Source organism: Budorcas taxicolor, chromosome 1 (genome assembly GCF_023091745.1).
Source record: "Budorcas taxicolor isolate Tak-1 chromosome 1, Takin1.1, whole genome shotgun sequence".
NCBI classification, from domain to species: Eukaryota; Metazoa; Chordata; class Mammalia; order Artiodactyla; family Bovidae; genus Budorcas; species Budorcas taxicolor.
In genome coordinates this window covers 1,671,392-1,692,637 of record NC_068910.1, presented here as the reverse complement: position 1 = coordinate 1,692,637, position 21,246 = coordinate 1,671,392, and the positions used below count along the sequence as shown (strand labels likewise).

Here is a 21,246-nt window from a genome sequence, read left to right as displayed (position 1 = left end):
ATCTCCCACCTGGGCCGTCCCAAACTCAGTCTGGAGCGGCTTCGAGAGCAGGGGAGGGTCTCTGGGACTTTTGATTCAGCCCTTGGGCCCAGAGTGGCCTCCTCTAGAATGGATCTAGCGTGGACAAGCATGGCAGTGTCACTTCGGGGCTCACACCAGTGGGGCCGACAATGCATTTCCCTGTACTGAAGAAGGGAGAGGCCTGGGACACGCTGCAAGGAGGAAACGAGAAAAGAGGCCAAAAACTAAGCTGGCTACAGAACTGAGAGGAGAGCTTGTGGGACCGTGTGCTCAAGGTGACCCCCAGAAAGCTGGGACATGGGGTTAGGGGGACCTGTTTGGTGGGGGCTAGTTTTGGGGGATCCAAAGGGCTGGGAGATCCCAGCCCAAAAGGCTGAACAGCAGTGGTGGAAGGTGAAAAGTGAAAGTGAAGTCACTCAGTCATGTCCGAATCTTTGCTACCCCATGGACTGTAGCCCACCAGACTCCTCCGTCCATGGGATTTTCCAGGCAAGAATACTGGAGTGGGTTGCTGTTTCCTTCTCCAAGAGAGGTTCCCAACCCGGGGATTGAACCCGGGTCTCCCGCATTGTAGGCAGACGCTTTACAGTGGTGGAAGCAGCTGCCCTAACGGGCTGGCTCAGTTGGGAACCTGGGTCCAGATGAGGGAACTGACCCACCTGGTGAGACTTTCCTGAGCTGAGGAGCGAGGGAGGGCTGTGGGGAGCTCTGTGGAAGGCGGCCGGCTCCCCAGGTGGGCTGGTCCACCAGGGCTCTTCAGAGAAATGAGACTTGATTGTCCATAAGGGGCTTCGTTGTTCAGTCGCCCAGTCGTTTCCGACTCTCTGCGACCCCATGGACTGCAACACATCAGGCCTGTCTTCCACTGTCTCCCGGAGCTTGCTCAAACTCATGTCCATTGAGTCGGTGATACCATCCACCCAGCTCATCCTCTGTCATCCCCTTCTCCTCCTGCCTGCAATCTTTCCCAGCATCAGGGTCTTTTCAAATGAGTCAGTTCTTCACATCAGGTGGCCAAAGTATTGGAGCTTCAGCTTCAGCATCAGTGCTTCCAATGAACACCCAGGACTGATTTCCTTTAGGATGGACTAGTCGGATGTCTTTGCTGTCCATGGGGCTCCTAGATCAAATGGGACCCATTCCCCTAGCGTCTCCACAGTCATCCGGATGGACAGGAACTGAGAACACTCCTGCTCTTTGCAAGGGGTCTCGTACAGAACTCCAAATCCATGGAAGTTTACATTTTGATTAATGCCTGCTATGGGTCAGGTATGCTTCTAAGACTTTGGAATATTTAAGTGAACAAGGCAGAGAAATATCCATACCCTCCGCAGCAGACAAGGGAAGAGGGACTTCCTGTAGCTTACGGAGACCACAGAGAGCAAGTCCACCAGGACGCCCGAGAGCCTGGACCACCTTTACCGGATGAGCAAGTAAGAGAAACTGGGCCAGGAGGCAAGGCAGACCCATGGAGAAGGGGGGAGTTACTGAGCTCCACTCCCATGGGAAACGCCCAACAGCACAGGAGAGCAGGTCTGGGAGCCCAGCTTTGGTGCATCAGGTTAGGGCCATAGGACACAGCCTCTATCCAGGGCAGAAGCAGACTGAAGGGCCTGGGACAGAAGGCTTCCACACACCGAGCTAGCTCTGGGACAGTCAAAGCCCAGGGCCCCAGAAAGCAACATGTGCCTTCAGCTCTGAGTGGCCTCCCACAGCACCAGGTGGAGAGGGAAAGGTGTGTCCAGGAGACAGGACAGGCCAAGGTCCTGCCACTGGAGGCAGGGGGAGAGGAAGGAAGAAGGCTGGGTAGCTGCGGGTGCACTGGACGTGTGGTTGACTAGCTGAACTGGCCTTTCCTGGAGCTGGTTTGCAGGGTTTGGAATGCTGACCTGGGTATGGATTTTGCCAGGAAACCCAGACACCATTTGCATTTGTGGTGTGATGGGACGGTTGTGAAACTGGGCTGTCGTGCGGGCTGCTTGGCCCAGATTTGTTAAAGTCATTAAGCTGTAAGCTAGCAGTAGGTTTTTACGGTCTGTCACGTATATCTCAGTCGTGTTGTTAAAACATTAACTGCATTTCCTCTCTTTGGAGGCAGATTCCTGAGTGGCATTTTATCTGAAATTGAATTATGCTCCTTTGAACTGCAGTAATGCAAAAATCTTGATCTCACCTAATGCCCCGAATCTTAGATAAATAACACATATCCCCCAAATTTTTCACAATGTGTCAAGAAGGACTTCGCTGGTGGTTCAATAGTTAACAATCCATCTTGCAGGGCAGGGGAGGCTGGTTCAATGCCTGGTCTGGGAACTAAGATCCCACACGCCACGGAGCGACTAAGTCGGCCTGCTCCAACTACTGAGCAGTGAAAGGTCTTGCGACACGGCCAAGGCTCGATGCAGCGAATCGGTCAATGAAAACACAGTTTAAAAAACGTGTCACGAATTTCACGTTCTTGGTGGCTCAGTGGTAGAGAATCTGCCTGTCCGTGCAAGAGATAGGGTTTGATCCCAAGTCTGGGAAGATCCCACGTGGTGTGGAGCAACTAGCTGTGTGCTCCACAGGTATTCAGCACACGCACCACAGCTACAGAGCCTGTGCTCCCCACGAGAGAAGCCCCCGCGATGAGAAGCTCCTGCAGCAACGAAGACCCGCAGAGCCGAAAAGAATTCAATCTTCTTAAAAGCGAACGGTGGGTTGGCGGGATGAACCTGCACTGTGTGTGCCCTGCCACACGGGGGCGCCAGGCTCGCCGGCAGACGGAAGCATCTGCTGTGACCCCGCGTCCTCCGGGTCAGGACACCGCCGGGAGAAGGGGCCTTTCTCCCCTTCCTTCCTCTTCTTTTTCCACCTTTTCCTGTGTACAGTCACCGCTGTTAAAATATACAGCCTCGAACAACGTCATCCGAGTTTTCTTTCATGGGCAGAGCCCAGGCTGGGGCTGAAAACGTGCCCCGGATCAGAAATAAAGGTGGAAAAGCACCATGAAGACCCAACCCCAGGCATGACGCCGTGCTCCTAATGCTGAAGCTTGCCTGCTGCAAAGCACAAAATAGGAGCTGCAAGAGCGCAGCAATACGCTGCAGCAGCTGCTGACTGAGGGGCACTGGGCCCGAGCTGGGTGAGGGCTGGGAGCAGCCCCCGGGGGCCGGGGCAGCACCCGGATGGGCCCTCCCACCTCTCTGCTGCCCCACCCCGGGGCTGTGCCCCAACTGGAGGACCGCCCTGGCTTCCTCCCCTTGCAGCTTCTCACAGCCCCAGTCCCCACAGAGCAGGCCTGCCAGACAGATGCCAGGACGAGCCCCAGACCCTGGGGACCCCCGCTCACCTCTCCCCCTGCCCCGCTCCCCTGCCCTGAGACCCCTAAGGGGACCGGGGGGCACAGTTCATCCTCCAGGCTGGAAGCCCAGGCTTGGCGATGCAGAGAAGAGCTGGGCACCCCTCAGGGGGCCTTCCCACCACAGGCTGCCCTATTTGTGGGGGAGGGAACCAGATGGTGTGACCCCGGCCCCCCACTGTGGACCTGTCTGCTCTTTGGGGGCCCTGACACCCCCAGGCAGACGCTGCTGTCGGGGCTTCGATGAGAGTGAGGGGTGCCAGCCTGTCCTCCCGCAGGGCTCCAGGAGGAAGCAGTGAGATGCTGATGCCGGCAGAGATGGGGTGCGGCCGTCAGGGGGAAGCAAGGCTGGCCCCAGCACCTGCTCACTTCAGGCTGGCCCAGGGTGTCAGGCAAGAGAAAAGTTCTCATCTCCTCCTGGCTTATAAACTGCCCAAGAACCAAAGCACTGGCGTCGGGGGGCAGAATGCAGGGGAGGAGGGCACTGGGGGCCCAGCTGGGCAGGCGTGGGGAGAAGGGGAGAGCGAGCTGGACACGTCTATGTTTTGGAAACTGCGGGCAGAGCCAAAGCTTGTCTGAGCCACGAGATTTCGTCAACCAGCATTTCCTGGGACGGGTTCTGCCGCCTCTGGGCGTGAGCTTCCGAGACCATGGAGACCACGCCCGGCCAGGGCCACACTCCCTGGACGCTCCAGGCCCGGGGGTGGGGTGGGGTGGGGGGGCCCTGCAAAGTCCTCCTGGGACAAAAAAAGCCAGGGCCCACTGGGCAGGAAAACACTTGGGGCTGGGCCAGTCTCCACCAGGGACGCCTTTGGGTCCTCAGCAAGCCGCTTTCCCATCAGCCCCCATTCCCTGACGCCCATGCTGTCTGCAGCTGTCCCAGGAGCCACTGCGAGGCCCTGGGTGTCCGGAGCGGAAGAGGAAAGCCCTCTCTGGGCCATCTGAGCTGGGCCCTGCCTGCCGCCTGACTGGACCCCAGGCCAGGCGGTCTCAGGGCCCGCCTCCCCTCTGCCTGCCCCACGGGGCTGCCCGTCGCGGGGTGAACGCACAGGCACCGGGTCCAGCCCCGGCCTTTCAGACGGGGATGCGGAGGCCCGGGCCCAGAGGGGCTGCTCCAGGAGCCCAGCATCGCTCCTGAGCCCTGTCCGGGCCAGGCCTGGGTGGGAGCTGGGTCCCAGGGCCAGGTCTGGCCTTGTTTGTCCCCGGACCCCCAGCCCTCCAGCCTCGACCCCTCCCAGCTCTCCACACACGCCTGCCCAGGGGCTCAGCTGAGGGGCCCCCAGCGTAGTCCCCAGCCCAGCCCCGTCCCTCCCCTCCTCCTCACAGCCCTGAAGCCCTGGGTGGTCTCCCCACGGCTGCTGCCCACCTGCCCGACGCCCTCTGTCCCCTGCTCAGAACTTCTGTCAGGCAGGTCCCGGCTGACGACCGTCCCTCACTCAGGCTGGCACAGCCTGCTTCAAGAGGCCCACAAGGCTCTGCTGATGTGCCCAGGACCCCTCTTGAGGGTGGGGACTCCCCAGCCCCACCTGCCCCAAGCTGGTGCCCCTGCGGTGGGTTCTCCCCAAAGGGAAGGAGAGACTAGGCGGGGCCGGCAGGTCTGGACCACCCTGGGGCACCCTTGGCACTCCCACGGGCCGGAAACACGGGCCCCACCTCAGCGCTGACCCACGGCCGTGGGCACGGGCCAGGCAGGGCGCCCCGCACCCTCAGCGCCCGGACGGGCCGCGGGCGGGCCCAGCCCCCGACACAGGCCCCGAGGAGCCCTCTCAGGTCCTACCGCGGACAAGGCCTCACAGAGACAGCCCGGAACCCAAGGCTGCCTTTCATACAAAAATCTTTAATAAAAATAGCTCTGTGCAGAACCACTTCCAGATGAAGCAGCAAACATGCCCCCCCACCGGCTGGGGGAAGCAAGGCCGGCTGAGGGCGAGACGGGCGGCAGGGCAGCCCCAAGGGTGGCGGGGCGTCTTCTCAGCGCGCAGGAGGCATCACAGACACGTCTGCACGCTCAGGGGCGTTCCCGGCTGGCCGCCCCCACCGACGACACCCGCAGGCCGCGGGAGCAGCCTGTCCTACCCAGTCAGGACAGTGCCTGTGGGCTCTTGCGTCAGCTGCACGCGGCCGGGGTGACGCAGACGGGTCCAGCCCGCGGCTCTCGGGGGGCGCACGGTGTGAGCAAGGAGGGCAGGGGAGGCTGCAGCCGGGCCGCCTAGCAGCCCAGGAGCCGCCGGGCCTCCTCGCTCTGGGCCTGCAGGGTCTCGCTGGTGTACTTCTGCAGCAGCTCCATCTTTTTCCTGCGCACGAGCGCCTCCTCGATCTGTGGGCAGCAGAGGCGGGGTTGGGGCGGCATACACTTTGCCCCTGACACCTCCTCCGGCACGCATGAGCCACAGGGACCCGCCGTGCACGGCAGGGCAGGCCACTGCCTCTAAGGCGGATGGACTCCGCCTTTGCTGGACCCACACCCTATGCTGCGTGCAGTCAGCGGTGCCCCTGGAGTCAGAGCTGCCCATGGGGACAGAAAGGGCCCAGAAACTCGCCTGGCGGGCCCAGGATCCTACCTCCTGCTGCGACGGCACCGGCACGTGGGCGATGAACTTCTGCTGCCCGTCCTCCCCTCCTCTGTCTGGGCCGCCCTCCTCATCAGACTGCAAGAGAGAACACCAGAAGCTGTGCAGACGAGACGCCGCGAGAGGCCCAGCCTGCAGCTGTTTGACGGGAGAGACAGCCCCGGGGATGCGCTCTCCTCAGAGACACCCCCAAGATGCAGCGCTAAGCACAAGGGCCAACATGACAGCGTGGACGGCGTGGCCTCCGGCCCGAGGAAGAGAAGCAGTGGCCTCACTGGGCACCGGGCCTGAGGATGGGGCTGCGAAAGGGATGCTGGGCGAGGTCTGCATGTGTTTCTTGGGCTGTGAGTCTCATGAATATATTATCTTGGCCACCCCATGGACTGAAGCCCTCCAGGCTCCTCTGTCCATGGGATTCTCCAGGCCAGAATACTGGAGTGGGTTGCCATTTCCTTCTCCGGAGATCTTCCTGACCCAGGGATCCAACTTGTAGGCAGGTTCTTTACCACGTGAGTCAGCAGAGAAGCCCCGAGTATATTATTTTTAAAACTAAACTTGTAAAAACGGACCACGTGCACAGAAGCATCACTCAGAAGCTGCCTGAGTGTCAGCAGCGCTCACTCGTGACTAAGAAACGGCCCTGGGGGCCCGAGGGGAGGAGACCCGTGCAGAGCTCGGTCCGCTGTCCACTGGTCTCAGGGCCGGACCCGCCCCGTCTGCCCCCAGCCCACCGCCGGGCAGACGAAAACAAGAAAGGCTGTCGTGGTCCCGGGAGCCACCCAGTGACGGCAGGCCCAGCCCTGCACACGGGCCACAGCAGGCGGCTCCTCGTGGACGCCGAGCTGGCAGCATTCAGGACGGGGCCTCCGGGCCCGGGGGAAGGACGCGCGGGGCCTCTCTCAGCTCAACAGCTGCCTTGAGTCTGCAGCGGTTCCAACACACACGACTGTCTAAGCCTTCGCAGCCTCTCCATGGCTCTTGCGATGAGGGAAGACCCGTCCCCTGGGGGCCAGGGCCCCTGCTGGTCCCGGCTCACCTCCCGAAGCCTCTGCTCACATCAGGGGCCCCGCTCTGGGCTCCGGCTGCTGGCCGGTCCTCTGGCCCGACGCTCCCCCGGCCGTCCTCGCGTGCTGCCCTGCCGCCCCTGTGCGCCAGTGATGCCTCCCCGACCTCTGAGCTCAGCTAAAGGGCTGCCTCCCCAGGAAGTGTTTGCAGCCCCGCCCGCCCACCCTGCTACCCAGGGCTCCCGTCACACGTGCCGCTTTCCTGCGGGGTCTGCTGACCGGGCTGCCCCTTGGATTCTGAGCTACCGACGGAGCGTGTGGCCGCAATGTCCCTTGAGTGGGCCTCACTCACTGATTAGTGGCCGCCAAGGAAACAAACACCCCTTGAAAAAGCGAACAGGTTGCTTGCACCCAGAGGAAATCTTTGCAGGGCACGCTGCCATCCTGCTTCAAACGCCTGCCTGAGGGCACGCCCCGCAGGCCTGCCGGATCCTGTGCGACGGCAACCCAGTCACCAAGCTCCTGAGCCTGCATGCTTGCCACTGCTGCGGGGCACACCACGCGAGGTCTCACGGGGCCTGACCCGCCGTCCCGGCCTGGCTGACTCCCCTCCCCTGGCTCAGTCACAAATGCACTCCAGCCCGGGCCTGCCGGATGGGGGAGCTGGGAGCAGAGGGCTCTGGCTGTGGGACCACAGGGCCACCCAACTTGGGACCCCCAAGGGAGCCTCTGTTCTGGTTTCCCACGGTAAGGAGGGCGTGGGTGGTTAGGGCCCACAGAAGCGCTACTGGCTCCGCCACTGAAGCTCAAACAATGAGGTCAGGGGCTTCAAACCTGCCTACAAATCCAGGCCCCGCAGGTCCGGAGGGCCTAGCTCTGAGACGCAAGTAAGTCACCCCGACATAGAGCGCAGGTCCCCAGGTGCCCTCAGCGTCCTCACTGTGACCCTGAGGCGACCCTCACCCCCCGTCCAGGGGCAGACCAGGCCTGGAGCCTGCCCAGGCCCGGGTGCCCTCCCCGAGCCGCAGGCCGCAGGGCCGCCCTACCTCCTCCTCAGCCACAGCGTAGATGTTCGCCTCCTCCTCCTCCTCCCCCTCCGCCTCCTCGCCTCTCGCCAGGCGGGCCTCTCGCTCTGCTTTCCACTTCTCCGCTAGCTCGGCTCTGTCTGCAGACGAGGGACAGCAGGCGTCAGGCGCTCTGGCCTCCGAGAAAGCGACGTGCCACGCGGGGCAAAGGTGACCGAGGCCTGCCCTCTGTGAAGGGTGACCCTCCTCCGGCCCCCACGGGTGGAAATCAGACGGGAGGGCAGGGGTCCCACGGCAGCTCCGGGGTGGCTGGCGGGGGACACGCCTAGATCCTCCCCGGCTCAACACCCTGAGGTTCCTCAAAGAACCAAAACCAGGACTAGCACGTGATCCAGCAATTCCATTCCTGGGTTCAACACGAAATAAACAGAGATACAATCAGAAAAGACACAGCAGCCCAACGTTCAGAGCAGCACCATGTACAACAGCCGAGGCGTGGACGCAACCGGAGCGCCACTGACAGGTGAATGAAGAGACACAGGGTGGATCCTGTGCGAAGAAGAGGGCCCTGCGCCACCTGCAGCCAGCAGCACGGGCGGGCCCAGCGATTATCCGCCAAGTGCAGTGAGCCAGACACAGACAGGCACTCTAGGCATCGCTCACTCGTGGAGCCTACAGAACACAGCGGGCATGCTGTGCAACACAGGGCCTGCAGAAAACACTTCTCGCGTAACTTGCTAAAGGAACAGACCTTCAAAAACTGTGAATCACGTTACTGCGCACCTGTACGTAACACTGTACATCAACTAAGCTTTAATTTTTCACAAAGTCCTAACAGAAAATAGATTCCTCAGAAAAAGAAAGAGAAAACCTCCTTTTTCAAAGGTGAGAAAAGAAACCAGATGCCACCAGTCATGAAGTGAAATGCCCGAGGACCTACGTTTCTTTTCATACTCCTGTTCCAAGGGCACAATGACACCATCGTCTTCATCGAGGTAACCGTAGTATTCAAAGTCGATTGCCTTCATGAGCTCGGCTCGTGTCTTTCTTGGAGGAGGAAGCGCTGAAAGAAAGAATTCTTCAGCTCAGCCGGGTTCCCCGTCACAGCCACACTCGCGCCTCCTCCCCATACAAGGCGACACAGGCACGCGGCACGTGTCTTCCTGAAAAGGGCATCAAACAGGCGCCTCGCCACACTAGTGATGGGGCTACACAGGACACTATCCTTTTTAAAACCGGCATTGATGTTTCAGACTCAGCCCGTTTAGAAGGAATCTACCGTAATTTAAAAAGCAAAAACAGAAGCTGGCAGAGCTTTATGGACGGAGATGAGTGTCACGGCATTGTTAATACAACAGTAAATCTTGGACCCCCCCCCAGGACTGTGAATTGCCTGGTGGGGGGAGGGTGTCCTGTGACCCCCCGACCGCGGCTTCATGAGGTGCTTTCACAGGAAATGCCAAAATAGCTACTGAAAAAACATAAGAACTCAGATAAGACAAAATAACCTACAAGCAAAAAAGATACACGAGAAATTCCTGAAGAAAATACATTCAGACTAAGTATTACTGTTCAGGATATGTAGTAATTCTGGAAAATCAAAAGGGAAATGACAGTCCAGCTGACTGCTCAAAGAACAAAAGCTGATTAACTGAAGGAGAAGAAACCTCTAAGTGTGAACATTTCAGTGATTGATAGGAACTGAATTCAACTGTCAATTCATTAGTAATCAGGGAAACAAAAAATAGAAACAACATCCTGTTTCAAGTACCAGCAACAACGCTATAGTTGTGAAGACGCGGAAGTAACTAAAAGGCTACACAGGAGGGGTGGTTACAGCCAGCACGGGTCACCCGCGACTCTTCGGTCCTTTGCGTCACTAGGCTTTGTAAGAACAGTGGGGGGACACGGATGGTCCACACACGACGGGCACAGATATGGGGAAGCCCCCTTCCATCAGCCCACACAGGTACCAGCAACCCTGCCCAGCCCTGGGCAACGAGGGCTGCGCCCAGGACGGGCTCGGAGCACTGAGTGCGTCCTGGATGCAGGAGGGAGCTGGGATCCGACCTGCACGGGCGGGGCTCACCCTGGGGGGAGCTGGGATCCGACCTGCACGGGCGGGGCTCACCCTGGGGGGGAGCTGGGATCCGACCTGCACGGGCGGGGCTCACCCTGGGGGGGAGCTGGGATCCGACCTGCACGGGCGGGGCTCACCCTGGGGGGGAGCTGGGATCCGACCTGCACGGGCGGGGCTTGCCCTGGGGCCCGTGCTTGAACCTTTTGGGGGGTGGCGGGTGATGGTGATAAACTCGCTGAGGGGACAAACTCTAAGTGGATAATGGACAGCCTGCCACCCCAAAGGAGACGAGACAGAGAGAAGCGCTCGCAGGATGGAAGCCGAAACGGCAGCAGGAGCAAGGGCTCTGGGACCAGCCATTCCTGAGGACAAACGCGTCAGTCCCAGGAGCCAGAAACGGGCTTCTCTGCCTCAAGGGAGCCGGGCTGGAGTCACCTGTCACTAAGCGGATGTGACTCAGCTGCTGAGATACACAGGGAGGAGCACGGGGAGGCCTGGCAGGGAGCACTCCCGAGAGGAAGGGCGATGGCACGTCCCGAGCAGAGCAGCGGGACGGGGGCAGAGGGGCTGTGCTACCGTCTACATTCTGCGCCTGAAGACTAACGTGGGCACTTTCTCCTTAAAAAAAAAAAGAAAATCGATGCCTGGAACACGTAAGAACATGAGAGTAAATTTAAAGCCAAAGTAAGTGCAAAAACAGAAAAACAGGACCACCTCACTTTAGGGGCCTTAAAACCAGAAAGGGCACATACCCCAACATGTCAACCCCCACCAATTGTAAGATGTGAGAACAGGGGTGTTCTTCCTGATTATCTGTATTCTGCGTATCTGTAATAGGTTTCATTGCGTTCATAATAGGTGGGGTGATACGTGAATTCTGAATCATCTTAAGCAATGTCGATGACACACGCAAAGCCAGCCTGCACACGCAGGGGACTCAAGCAGCAGCAGGGCTTGGGGGCTCCAGCTATCACTGACGCGGCCCAGGTTCAGTTCCCAGTAAGGGAGCCGAGATCCCACAGGAGGCCAAAAAAGAGAACAAGCAGGGTTTCATGAAGGCAGAATCGGAAGGGTCAGCAGAACGCCCACAGTGGGAGGGATCCTGGTCTCGCCCTTCTCTGCTTTCCACACTTTTTCCTATGGAATGCTTGCACTGCTTTTCAAAAAGTCAAAAATCAGACGCAGGCGGTCCAGACGAGCGGAATCCTGGAGGTGCCCAGGGCCAGGGTATCTGACTCAGACCCTCTCTCCTCCCAGTGCACAGCGGCTTCGGCCCGAGGTGTCCTCAGTCCTTCAGTTAAGAGCTTTTTCAGCCCAACAAGTACCTGAAACATGGACCTGGCTGCATGGACTTCGGAGCCACCGCGACAGGCACCGACATGCCCGCACGCCCCACACAGTGCCCATGCGCCCCACAGCGCCCCCGTGCCCACAGCGCCTCCACCCCACAGCGCCCCCGCGCCCACAGCGCCCCCGCCCACAGCGCCCGCGTGCCCACAGCGCCCCCGCGCCCACAGCACCCCCGCCCACAGCGCCCCCGCGCCCACAGCGCCCCCGCGCCCACAGCGCCCCCGCCCACAGCGCCCCCGCGCCCACAGCGCCCCCGCCCACAGCGCCCCCGCGCCCACAGCGCCCCCGCGCCCACAGCGCCTCCGCCCCACAGCGCCCGCGTGCCCAGTGCCTCCGCGCCTCAACAGGCTCCGACGGGAGGCTCCGCCCCCACGGCGCCCCGCGCCCACGGCTCCTCTGTGTTCACTCGGAAGTGGGTGTGTCAGGGCCTACAATCTGGTGCCCGCAGCTCTGGGTTCCCACTCCTGCCCAAGGTGTGCCCTGGGCCTGCCCCCTCAACGCCCCGTGCTCGAGGGTTCCCATTTAAGCCCTGGGAAGGAGAGTCCCCTAACGACACGGGGCTGCCGCGCAGCAGGGCACGCGGCGTCACTCACAGCCAGCACCGAGAGCCAGCTGACAGCCTCGCCAGCGCCAGCTACTCACGCTCTTTCTCAAACAGCTCTCTGACACCAGGCAGGTCTTTGGCCGCTCCGAAGTACTTGTAGCCTCGATTTCCCGGGACTTCCTTCCCTTCGTGGTCCAGCATTTTAGGCCCAACTTTCTTATGGGGAAGGAAGAAGAGAAAATGGATCTGGTCTGTACACCCACTATTTCCACGTTTGCAGATATGCTTGAAGACAGTGATGCTAAAGGCAGCAGGTATTAATGGGCACAGAAATACACTTTGGAACTTTTTTCGATCCTTTAAAAATCAACCTAAATACCATTACAGTTTGTTCACGGGGGGAATATACTCTATAGCCGACAAATGAAGGCTCGTGCGAAACACTTACACTGGCTGAGAAACTGCTTACAACACAATGTTAAGTGAAAAAAAAGAAAGCTTTAAAAAGTCGCAAAAAATCTAAATGACAGCTAGTAGAAGAAGAGGACAAACGAAACACCCAGAAGAGGGAACTCCCTCCGTTAAAAATGATGACGGCAATACCTGCAGGCCACAGGTGAGTCTGGACGAGGCTCTGTACTGCAGGGGAGAGGCCATGAGGCATGGAACACGGTGAAACAGCCAGATGACTGAACCAAAGGTGCACACCCCTACAGGTGTTACTTTTACACTCGGGAAATAAACATCAACTGCTTTCACATGAAACAACCCCAGAAGGAAATAGACAGAAACGTCACTACTGACTTGGAGCTTTTGCAGCCCTTCCAGGACGGGGAACAAGTGGCACTAACGCCGTCCGACAGGGAGCAAAACCAGCGTCACAGAAGTAACGGGGATGTGGAGGCAATGTTCCCAGCAGGTGCCCAAGGCATGGGAAGATAAATGCCTCGGTTGGGCCAGGCACTGACCTGAGAATTATGGCTCTGTGTTAAGAGGGGCCAGACTAATACACAGAAACACCGCCCAGGCTTCTTACGTAGCTACACGGCAGTCCACTGACCAGACGCGACTGGTTCAAAGACCTGGGCAAACGGGGCAGGTCTGGGTCATGAAATCCACCATGCAGGTCACAATTACCAATTGTTAAAAAGTCAAAATAGAACAGAACAGAAAATTTCAAAGTGCAGCAGTGCCCATCAGGAACCTTTTCAGCACATCTTCATGTGTACTGGGCGGCGACCCAGCGACTGTGTGTGATTCACAGACATATACACAGGGTCACGGTCCTGAAAGCCTCAAAGTCACTGTGCCTTTAAAGAATCCAGAGCAAGCACAGAGTGCCTGTCTCCAGGGCCCCTCAAGCACAGAAGCTGCAGTGGAAGGGCTGTCCCAATTCTCAAGGAGCTCAGAGACGCACGTGTGGCGCCAAGGTTGTCTCCATAAGGGGCCCGGGGAGACCGAGCGGCTCACCCTGGACGCCAGGCCAGTACACACTCCCAGGCCCGCGCCGGGCACCTTCTACACCACTGGCCCTGTGCTTTCACGGTTCCCGTGCACACACGCCAGGCCCTTTCCAGGCTCCTCTCATTTCTCACGGGCCTCGTCCAAGGCAGGCCTGCGGGGGCTGCAGTGAGACAGCACCCACCCTGCCTAGAAAGCCCCCGAACCGGGCCCTGGGCTGCTGCTTACTTACCCCATAGTCAGGGCCGCCCAGCTCCTTGATCCGGACCTCCCAGTGTCCTTTCTCTCGCAGCAGCTTGTTAATTTCATCATTCAGGTCGCGAATCCGGAATTCACCTAAACCAGCTAAGAGAGAAATGTCGTATCATTTCCTGAAAAGACCGCCGCATGTCACACCCCTAAGAGTGTCAACGCTGACAGAGGTGGGCAACGCAAAGACACTTCAGCTCACGAGGAAAACCATCCACACCGAAATCACAGAAGGGTGACGATTGTGAACAGAGTTCCAGTGGCCCCAGAAAAACTCTGAAAAACAACTTCCTCCCCATTAGCAACCAGAGAAATGCAAACTGAAGCTGTCCTGCAGCTCCATTTACACCAGCCGTGAGACATCACAGCTCAGTGGCGGGGCGCTCAGCGTCCAGGACACAGGGAGGCAGCGTCAGCAAGCAGCCTGCCGGTCCCCGGGAACACCTCTGACCAGGAGCCCACGGGGCGGATTTAAGGGGACAGCACAGGAGGCTGCTGAGGCGCTGTCACTGGCGACCAGGGCGTCCTACCAGAGGCAGGAGGACGGTCAGGGGTCTCTGGTGTGCTGAAGCGAAGCACCCTGTGCCTACAGGGAGGGAGACGGCCTCCTCTCCTCCCCTGAACTGCTTCTGCTGAAGCGAAGCACCTGTGCCTACAGGGAGGGAGACGGCCTCCTCTCCTCCCCTGAACCGCTTCTGCTCCGTTGCCAGGTAGGCGGACCACACGCGTGTGCCCCTATGTCTGGACTCCTTATTCTGTTCCCTGGTCTGTCTGTCTCTCACCAGGACCATGCGATCTTGATACCTTTAGCTTCACACTGAATCTTGAAATTAGATGCTATGGGTACTCCAGTTTTGATGCTACGGGTGCTCCAGTTTTGTTCTTCGAAGTTCTTTTGGCTGCATTTACGTGGAATGGCAAAGTTGTACCTTTTACAGTCTGTCAACATAAACTGGAAAGCCACGCTGGGGTCCTGTGATAGATTTTAAAAAGGAAAAGCACTGACCTCTTTCTGATGTTGAGTCTTCCCCTTCACAAACACTATCTGCGTCTCCACTTCACTGGTTCTTTACGACCTGGCATCCCTGCTTCCTAGTTTTCACCACACAGACCATGTGCCTATCTTACTAGATTTATACCTGAGTACTTCTTGCCTTTTGATGCTTCTGTAAATGACACTTTAAAAAATGCTCTAGTTCCAAATGTTCCTGCCAGGACACAGAAATCAAATTGACTTTTTTGTATGGACTTTCTAGTCTGTCATCTAGCTAAACTCAGTTATTCACTGTGGAAACCCTCCTGTAGATTCCTTGGGATTTCCAACACAGAAAATCAAGCCACCTCGGAAGAGCATTTCTCTTCCCTTCCAGTCTTTGGGTCTTTCATCTCCTTCTCTCGCTTCACTGTACTGACCAGGAGTTCCAGTGCAATATTGAGTGGAAGGTGTGAGAAAGGCATCTTCACCTTGTTCCTGATCTCAACCTTGCAGCATTCAGCATGATGTTCACTACAGGCTTTTTGGTGGAAGTGTTTTATCAGGGGAAGGAAGCAGTTCCGGTTTATTCCCAGTTAGCTGAGTTTTTATGAATGAATGATAAACTTTGTCAAACACTTTTGCATCTACTGAGATGACATGGTTTTTCTTCTTTAAATTGATGACACAGTGAATTGATTTTTGAGTGCTGAATCAACCATGCAATCCTTTGCTGAGGCCTTTATGGCCAAATTCCGGAAGGAATGTTGTCTGTAGTCTTTCCTCTTCTTGTAATGTCTTTTTCTGATTTCAGGGTCAAGGGCACACACACCAGAATATGTAAGAAAGTAAACCAAGAAGGGTTCCCTCTCCACTCTTCTGGGAGAAGCTGTAGAGCTGGTACTTCTTAAATATCTGAACTGGCCAGGGGAGCCATCTGGATCTGGACTCTTCTTTGCTGGAAAAATTTAAACTATGAATTCAATTTCTCTAATAAATGAAGCCCCCTCCAGATAGCATGAAATTCCCAGGGGTGGGTGGAGGGGGCTGGAGGGGTGACACTGCCGATGGTTAGGGAGCACTGTTTTGTTAGCACGTGTCTTTTTAGCAGGCCCATCTCATCTAAGTTGCTGAGTGACAGCCCTGAAGTTGTGTCTAATGTTCCCTTATTCTCTGAATGGTTAGAGAGCGTAGTGACGTTCCCGATTTCATTCTTGCTGTTACTAATCTGTGTCTTTTTTTCCTGATCATCTAACTGGACTAGAAGTTTATCGATTTTACTGAACCCACTTTTGCCCTACTTTCTCTGCTCGTCTTCCGTCTGTTTCCTCCCTTCTGCTTACTCTGGAATTAATTTGCTCTTCCTTTTGGTTTCTTAGGGGAGAAGCTGGGATCACTGACTTGATATCTTTCTTATTTTATTTTACTTTAATGCTATAAAATTTCATCTAAGCATTGCTTTTTTCATACCCTGAATTGTGACATTAGATTTTCATTCAATTAAAAATAGTTTCTAATTTTCTCAAGGTTTTCCTTTAGGTATATGGGTTGTTTAGAGGTGTGTTTAATTTCTAAATATTTAGGAAGTTGCCAGGTATCTTTCTGTAACCAATTTCTACATTAACTGTGTTTTAATCAGTGAATTATACTTTGCAAAATTTTAATTATTTTATGTTTACTAGCATTTATTTTACAATCCAAAATATGCTCTATTTTGGTGAGTATTCCATTTCCTCTTCAAAAAGAAAGCGCACTCTTCTTTGTGAGGTGAGTGCTCTATACATGGCAAGTAGCTCAAGCTGACTGATACCACTGCTCAGCTCTTCTCTGTCCTTACTCCTGTTCCACCAACCACTGAGAGGGGGCTGACGTCTCCACACCTAACTGTGGAAGTGAGAATCAAGCACTTTAAAGAGAGAGGCTGGCTTACCATTCTGAATTTGAGCCACTTTTTTTGAGATCTCTCCAATGATCTACGAGAAAAATAAAAGGTAATACATCGTTATGACTTCTGAATAAGTCTGAAAACATAAGAAATATCTAATTAAAAGTGCTTAGAAACGTGGTTTAAGAGTCATGCAGGTAATAAAATTCAGAGCCTTGTTATTTCTGCTGAGATCGAACTCGCCCAGACCGCACCTGTCGTCTCCACTTCTCGGCTTTAGGCAGTTCAGTACATTCTGAGGCAAGGAAGGGTCTTCGCTCCTAAGGAAAAGCAAAACACACACGTCGCCACGATCTCATATGAAATTACAAGCTTCGTGCAACAGTCACAACTGATTCCAGCCTGAAGCCTCAAATGTCTAACAGTCTAAAGACATCCGCAGCTTCAGTCCCCAGTGGTTTTCATCAAGCCTTAAGGCGCACTCTGTAGTCTCTCCATAGGAAATAACTGCACAGGCAAAAACACCCCGTGTTGCACCTGGGATGGGGGCCAACACTCAACGTAAAAGCCCACTGCACTCGGCCATGACCGTGAGCAAAGCAGGGGTTAATCCGAGTCTAACTTTGTCAGCCCTCGGGATCCGCGGTTCCTCTGCAACCACAGATCCAACCAACCACAACTCTGTAGCTCCAGAGTAGTTACTGTTGAACAATATCTGTGAATACGTGAATCCACACAAGAGAGATACGAAGTGCACCTGGCTATACCCATCCCGTGGCACGTTTGCACTATCTTAAGCAGCGACAGCGATCAGTATTCAGAGCGAGCGTACATACGCGCGTCTGTGTGTGCACAGGAATATGTGTGGGTGCAGGGGCAGGCGAGAGGAGACTTTTAAAAAACAAAGCGAAAATACTCAAAGAACAGCATATATTACCCCTAATCTGGCTGAGTCTCCACGAGCGGAGGTCATCCGCTGGTCTCAGGTTAGAGCTGCTTCCCAGAGCACACCCCACTTTCTACTACTCAGCATGAGCCCGGGCTGGGATAACAGGGAGACCCAAGCATCCCATCACCGAGGATACAGATCATCACGCAGCCCCCGCGACAGGGCGCTTCACCTGGGCCTCAGGCGAACAGACTCTGAGGAGACAGGGAAGCGGAGACGAGAAGAGGAGGGCCTGGAGCCTGCCCACGCTCGTCCTTCCTACTGGAAAACTCACGAGGAAGCTTTAAACCAACCTTTACTTTCCCCTCTTCCAGCTGAGCCTGGCGAAATCTTGCTAAGGCCGTCCTACCGGGAAGAGAGAAGACCGTTAGACCCTGCTCACAGGTCTCTCATCACCCAAGTCCTGGGTGGGCAGATCTGCTCGTGACGTTAGCTGCCACCCCTCACTCACATATACACATACGCACTGCTGTCAAGAACCCAGAGACATCGTGGCTTTCCACGTTCCAAAGAGCAGCGTTCATAAGGACTTGTGTTCCTGAACACCCTGTATCCCCTCTACCCACACGGCAGGTAAGGACTGTGGGAAACTCAGCACCCCGCTGCAGTACTAAAAACACGGATAAGAAGGGCTGCCGCTGTCACAGCCCCGCCTCCCCTTCAGTGTAAGTTCTGGGAGCAGCGAGAAAACACTTTGGGGGAGATAAATACATGGGCAGATACACGCACGCTGCTTCAACACAGGGACAGGAAGAGACGTGTACCCAAAGAGCAAACAGAAACAGAGCTCCAAGCTGGCAGTTAAGCAGCATAAAATCTGCAGACAAAAGGGACTGGATACTTACATGGCCTTTTCCGCGTTTCGGGCCTAAAAGGAAAAGAGAGGGGAAGAAAAACATCCATGTTTTAAAGAGCTGTTTCTTTTACTTTTTAGAAAAAGGTTTTATTTAAAGAAAAGCTTTCTCAGGACACAGCCAGAAGCATGAGCACAGCAAATAACAACAAAAATCAGAAGACGCCCAGATACCGCGATTCGACTCAGCCGCTCTCCCTACCTAGACTCCTCCACTGCGACCACACCCTTCCATCTGGCCACGACCCCTTCAGAATCCACCTGAGCCATCATCATCCCAGACAATTCTCCTGTCACCCCTTCTTCCCAGCTAGGCTGCTCCTCTTTGTCTGGGTCTATATCTACCAGGCACTTTCCACCCAGCATCACAACTCTCTGTTCTCTGCCAGTGGAACTTGAGGAAGGAAAGACTGGCTTTTACAAGTGAGTTTCATGGAAAGACTGTTGCACTTAGGGCAAGCCACTTATCCCTGAAACACAGCATCGGGCAGGGAGCACGTTTTCTCGGTTCCAGTATAAGGGGAGCACGTGCTGAGTGCAGGGCCTGAGTGTCACTCTCCTCTCTCCCACTTAGCATCCCTGAGAAATCCTCTCTCAGGCTCGGCTTTCCCACCTCTAGGCAGGGATGGGAACTTTTACCTCACAGAGGCGTCAGGATGGTTCAATCAGACAAATACGTGAGGACGTCAGCGGTGCAGTAAACAGGTGCTCAGAAAGTGTGAGCTCCACTTAAGTCTTTCTGACTTTTTCTTCCAAGTGACAGAGAAATAAACTCGCTAAGTGCTTGGTAGATAAATAAACACGACATCTACTCAGGAAAGAAACAGAGAGGCTCTTCCAGGAGAAGCTGCCTTCTTGAAGGCTGAGGTTGTGTCCTACCTACTTCAAAGCCTACAGAGTCTCAGTATCCAATTTAATTTGTGAAACGCCATGCTGGGCACTAGGAATCTGGCCACGGTCCTTCCTTTTGGGGGAAGTCAGAAGAACCTTCCTCCCCAGCACAATGAGTTACTTGACAAGGGCACGTAACCAGGGCCCCAACTCAGTAGACATCTGTGCCTGCTGTTTCCTCACCCAGTCGTGTCCGACTCTTCGTGACCCCATGGACTGCACGCCAGGCTTCCCTGTTCTTCACTATCTCGCAGAGTCGGCGATGCCATCCAACCCTCTCATCCTCACTTGCCCCCTCTCCTCCTGCCCGCAGTCCTTCAGGGCCTCCCTGGCGGCTCAGGCGGTAAAGAATCCGCCTGCAATGCAGGAGACCCAGGTTCATTCCCTGAGATGCCCTGGAGAAGGGAATAGGTACCCACTCCAATATTCTTGCCTGGAGAATCCCATGGCGGGCTATAGTCCACAGGGACACAAAGGGTTGGGCAGGACTGAGAGGCTAGCACTTTCAACGGACATGAATTCGGGCAAACTCAGGGAGAGAGTGGAGGACAGGGGAGCCCGGCGTGCTGCGGTCCACGGGTGTGCAAAGAGTGGAACACGACTGAGCAAGTGAGCAACAATGAAGTCCAGGGTTATGGAAACCCACAAAAAGGAGTGTGTGTGACGGCCACAGTTTGCCAGAAGCATCCAAAGCCAGGGCCCCTTCTCCTCTGCTAGGGAGCGGAGAGAGGAGACTCCCTACGCTTGTCACAGTTCGGAAACGAGAGCCTGCGGGCTGAGGCGGCCAGTGTGAAGGAGCAGTGGGGGGCGGGGGGCATATTCTCCCAGGGCTGGAGAGCGGAGAAGGCTGCTCTCTGCGCACTGGTTTCTCATCAACCGACAGACTTCCACGACGCCTTCGATAACTTCGGCGCCGAGCTCCTCGCACGGGCGCTTCGCTTGGTGAGAACGTCACGGTCACCAACGGACGCGCGCGTCCTCCCGTCCCTGGACCCTGCGCTCGGGGGGCCGCCGCCGCCCCCTCCGGCCTCACGCGGCGGGAAGGCCCTGTGTCCCGAACGCGGGCGCCGGAGCCCCCGGGCTCCCCGGCCCCGGCCCGCCGCTCCCCTCCCTCGCTCCCCGCCCCGCTCACCATGCTGCGAGGGAGCGCGCCGCCCTCAGGCCGCGCGCCACCGGCCCACGGACCCCCGCCGCCCCGGGAGCGGCCAATCCGGACGGGAACTGAAGGTTCTAGCCTTCCCGAACCACCGGCTTTCCAGTCGGAAGAATAACTAAGGGACCGGAAGTGAGGAACCGGAAGCGAAACTCAATTGACCTGGGGACGGGAAGGAAGTGCAGGCGTGCTCCCGTTGGCAGCCTTCCCTGGGCGTCAGGACGTCGCACCGACGTGTGCGCACGAAAATTAGGGGCGCGGCAGAACTGCGCTTGCGCAATGGAACGGAAGCGTCTCCGACTCGGACCGCGGTGGTGGTGCTGGTATTGCTCTCGCGATAACAACGGCGAGATTTCCCGTGATAACTCGCGGCCCCGCCGTCTTGTGTGAGGCTGCTGGGGCGTGGCTGCTCCAGGAGGTTCGCGTCCCTGCTGCCCCGTCACGTCCTGGGAGCGGAGACACGCCGTCGGGAGTATCTCGTCCTCAGCCCTCTGAGTGGACGGGGGGGCCCTCCCGCGGCCTGCGTGCTCGCCAGTGGCTGGAGGCTGCTTCGCCTCGTCAGTTCCCCCCCGTCTTCTCAGGCGTTTATTTCGGGTCTGTGCTTCTGAGATTTCCTGCTAGAATCGCGGGGTCTGTACGAGCTGGACCAAGGCTTGAGATCACCCTTTTAAAATAAACGTAAGGCCCGCGGGAGAAAAGGGCCGTTACTGCAGGAGCTCAGTCTGTGGGTACTGGGCGCATCGCAGGGATCAGAAGGGCCTTAGCCCCGGACCAGGGAGGCAGAGGCCGCCGCTAGGGATGGGCCTGGGGGCTCCTCCCGCAGGGCCCCGGTGGCCACTTCCAGCACCTCCCCCTCGGCCAGCATGGTGCTTTGCGGAAGCAACTTCCAGCGACACGG

The 21,246-nt window shown here is 56.7% G+C and overlaps 1 protein-coding gene across 2 annotated transcripts; it reads right to left on the bottom strand.

The window, feature by feature from the left end:
- Window positions 1-5,178: 5,178 nt before the first annotated feature.
- Window positions 5,179-20,461, bottom strand: ISY1 (ISY1 splicing factor homolog). Of its 2 annotated transcripts, XM_052659454.1 has the most exons (11): window positions 20,328-20,461; window positions 18,297-18,319; window positions 17,745-17,796; window positions 16,757-16,822; window positions 16,548-16,590; window positions 13,628-13,740; window positions 12,033-12,150; window positions 8,901-9,023; window positions 7,982-8,100; window positions 5,923-6,009; window positions 5,179-5,678 (listed from the first exon to the last, which is right to left on the bottom strand). In XM_052659454.1, the coding sequence occupies exons 1-11, from the start codon at window positions 20,328-20,330 to the stop codon at window positions 5,571-5,573; spliced, it is 855 nt and encodes a 284-aa protein (XP_052515414.1). In that variant the 5' UTR covers window positions 20,331-20,461; the 3' UTR covers window positions 5,179-5,570. The 2 variants fall into 2 exon arrangements, with proteins under 2 accessions (XP_052515414.1, XP_052515484.1); XM_052659524.1 differs by lacking the exon at window positions 8,901-9,023.
- Window positions 20,462-21,246: the final 785 nt, after the last annotated feature.

Coding starts and splice junctions, on each gene's coding strand:
- ISY1 (XM_052659454.1), bottom strand. Junction 13,741..16,547: donor AGTGGCTCAAATTCAGAATG/GTAAGCCAGCCT, acceptor TTTCTCTCTTAG/CTGGTTTAGGTGAATTCCGG. Junction 12,151..13,627: donor TGGGCGGCCCTGACTATGGG/GTAAGTAAGCAG, acceptor CTTCCCCATAAG/AAAGTTGGGCCTAAAATGCT.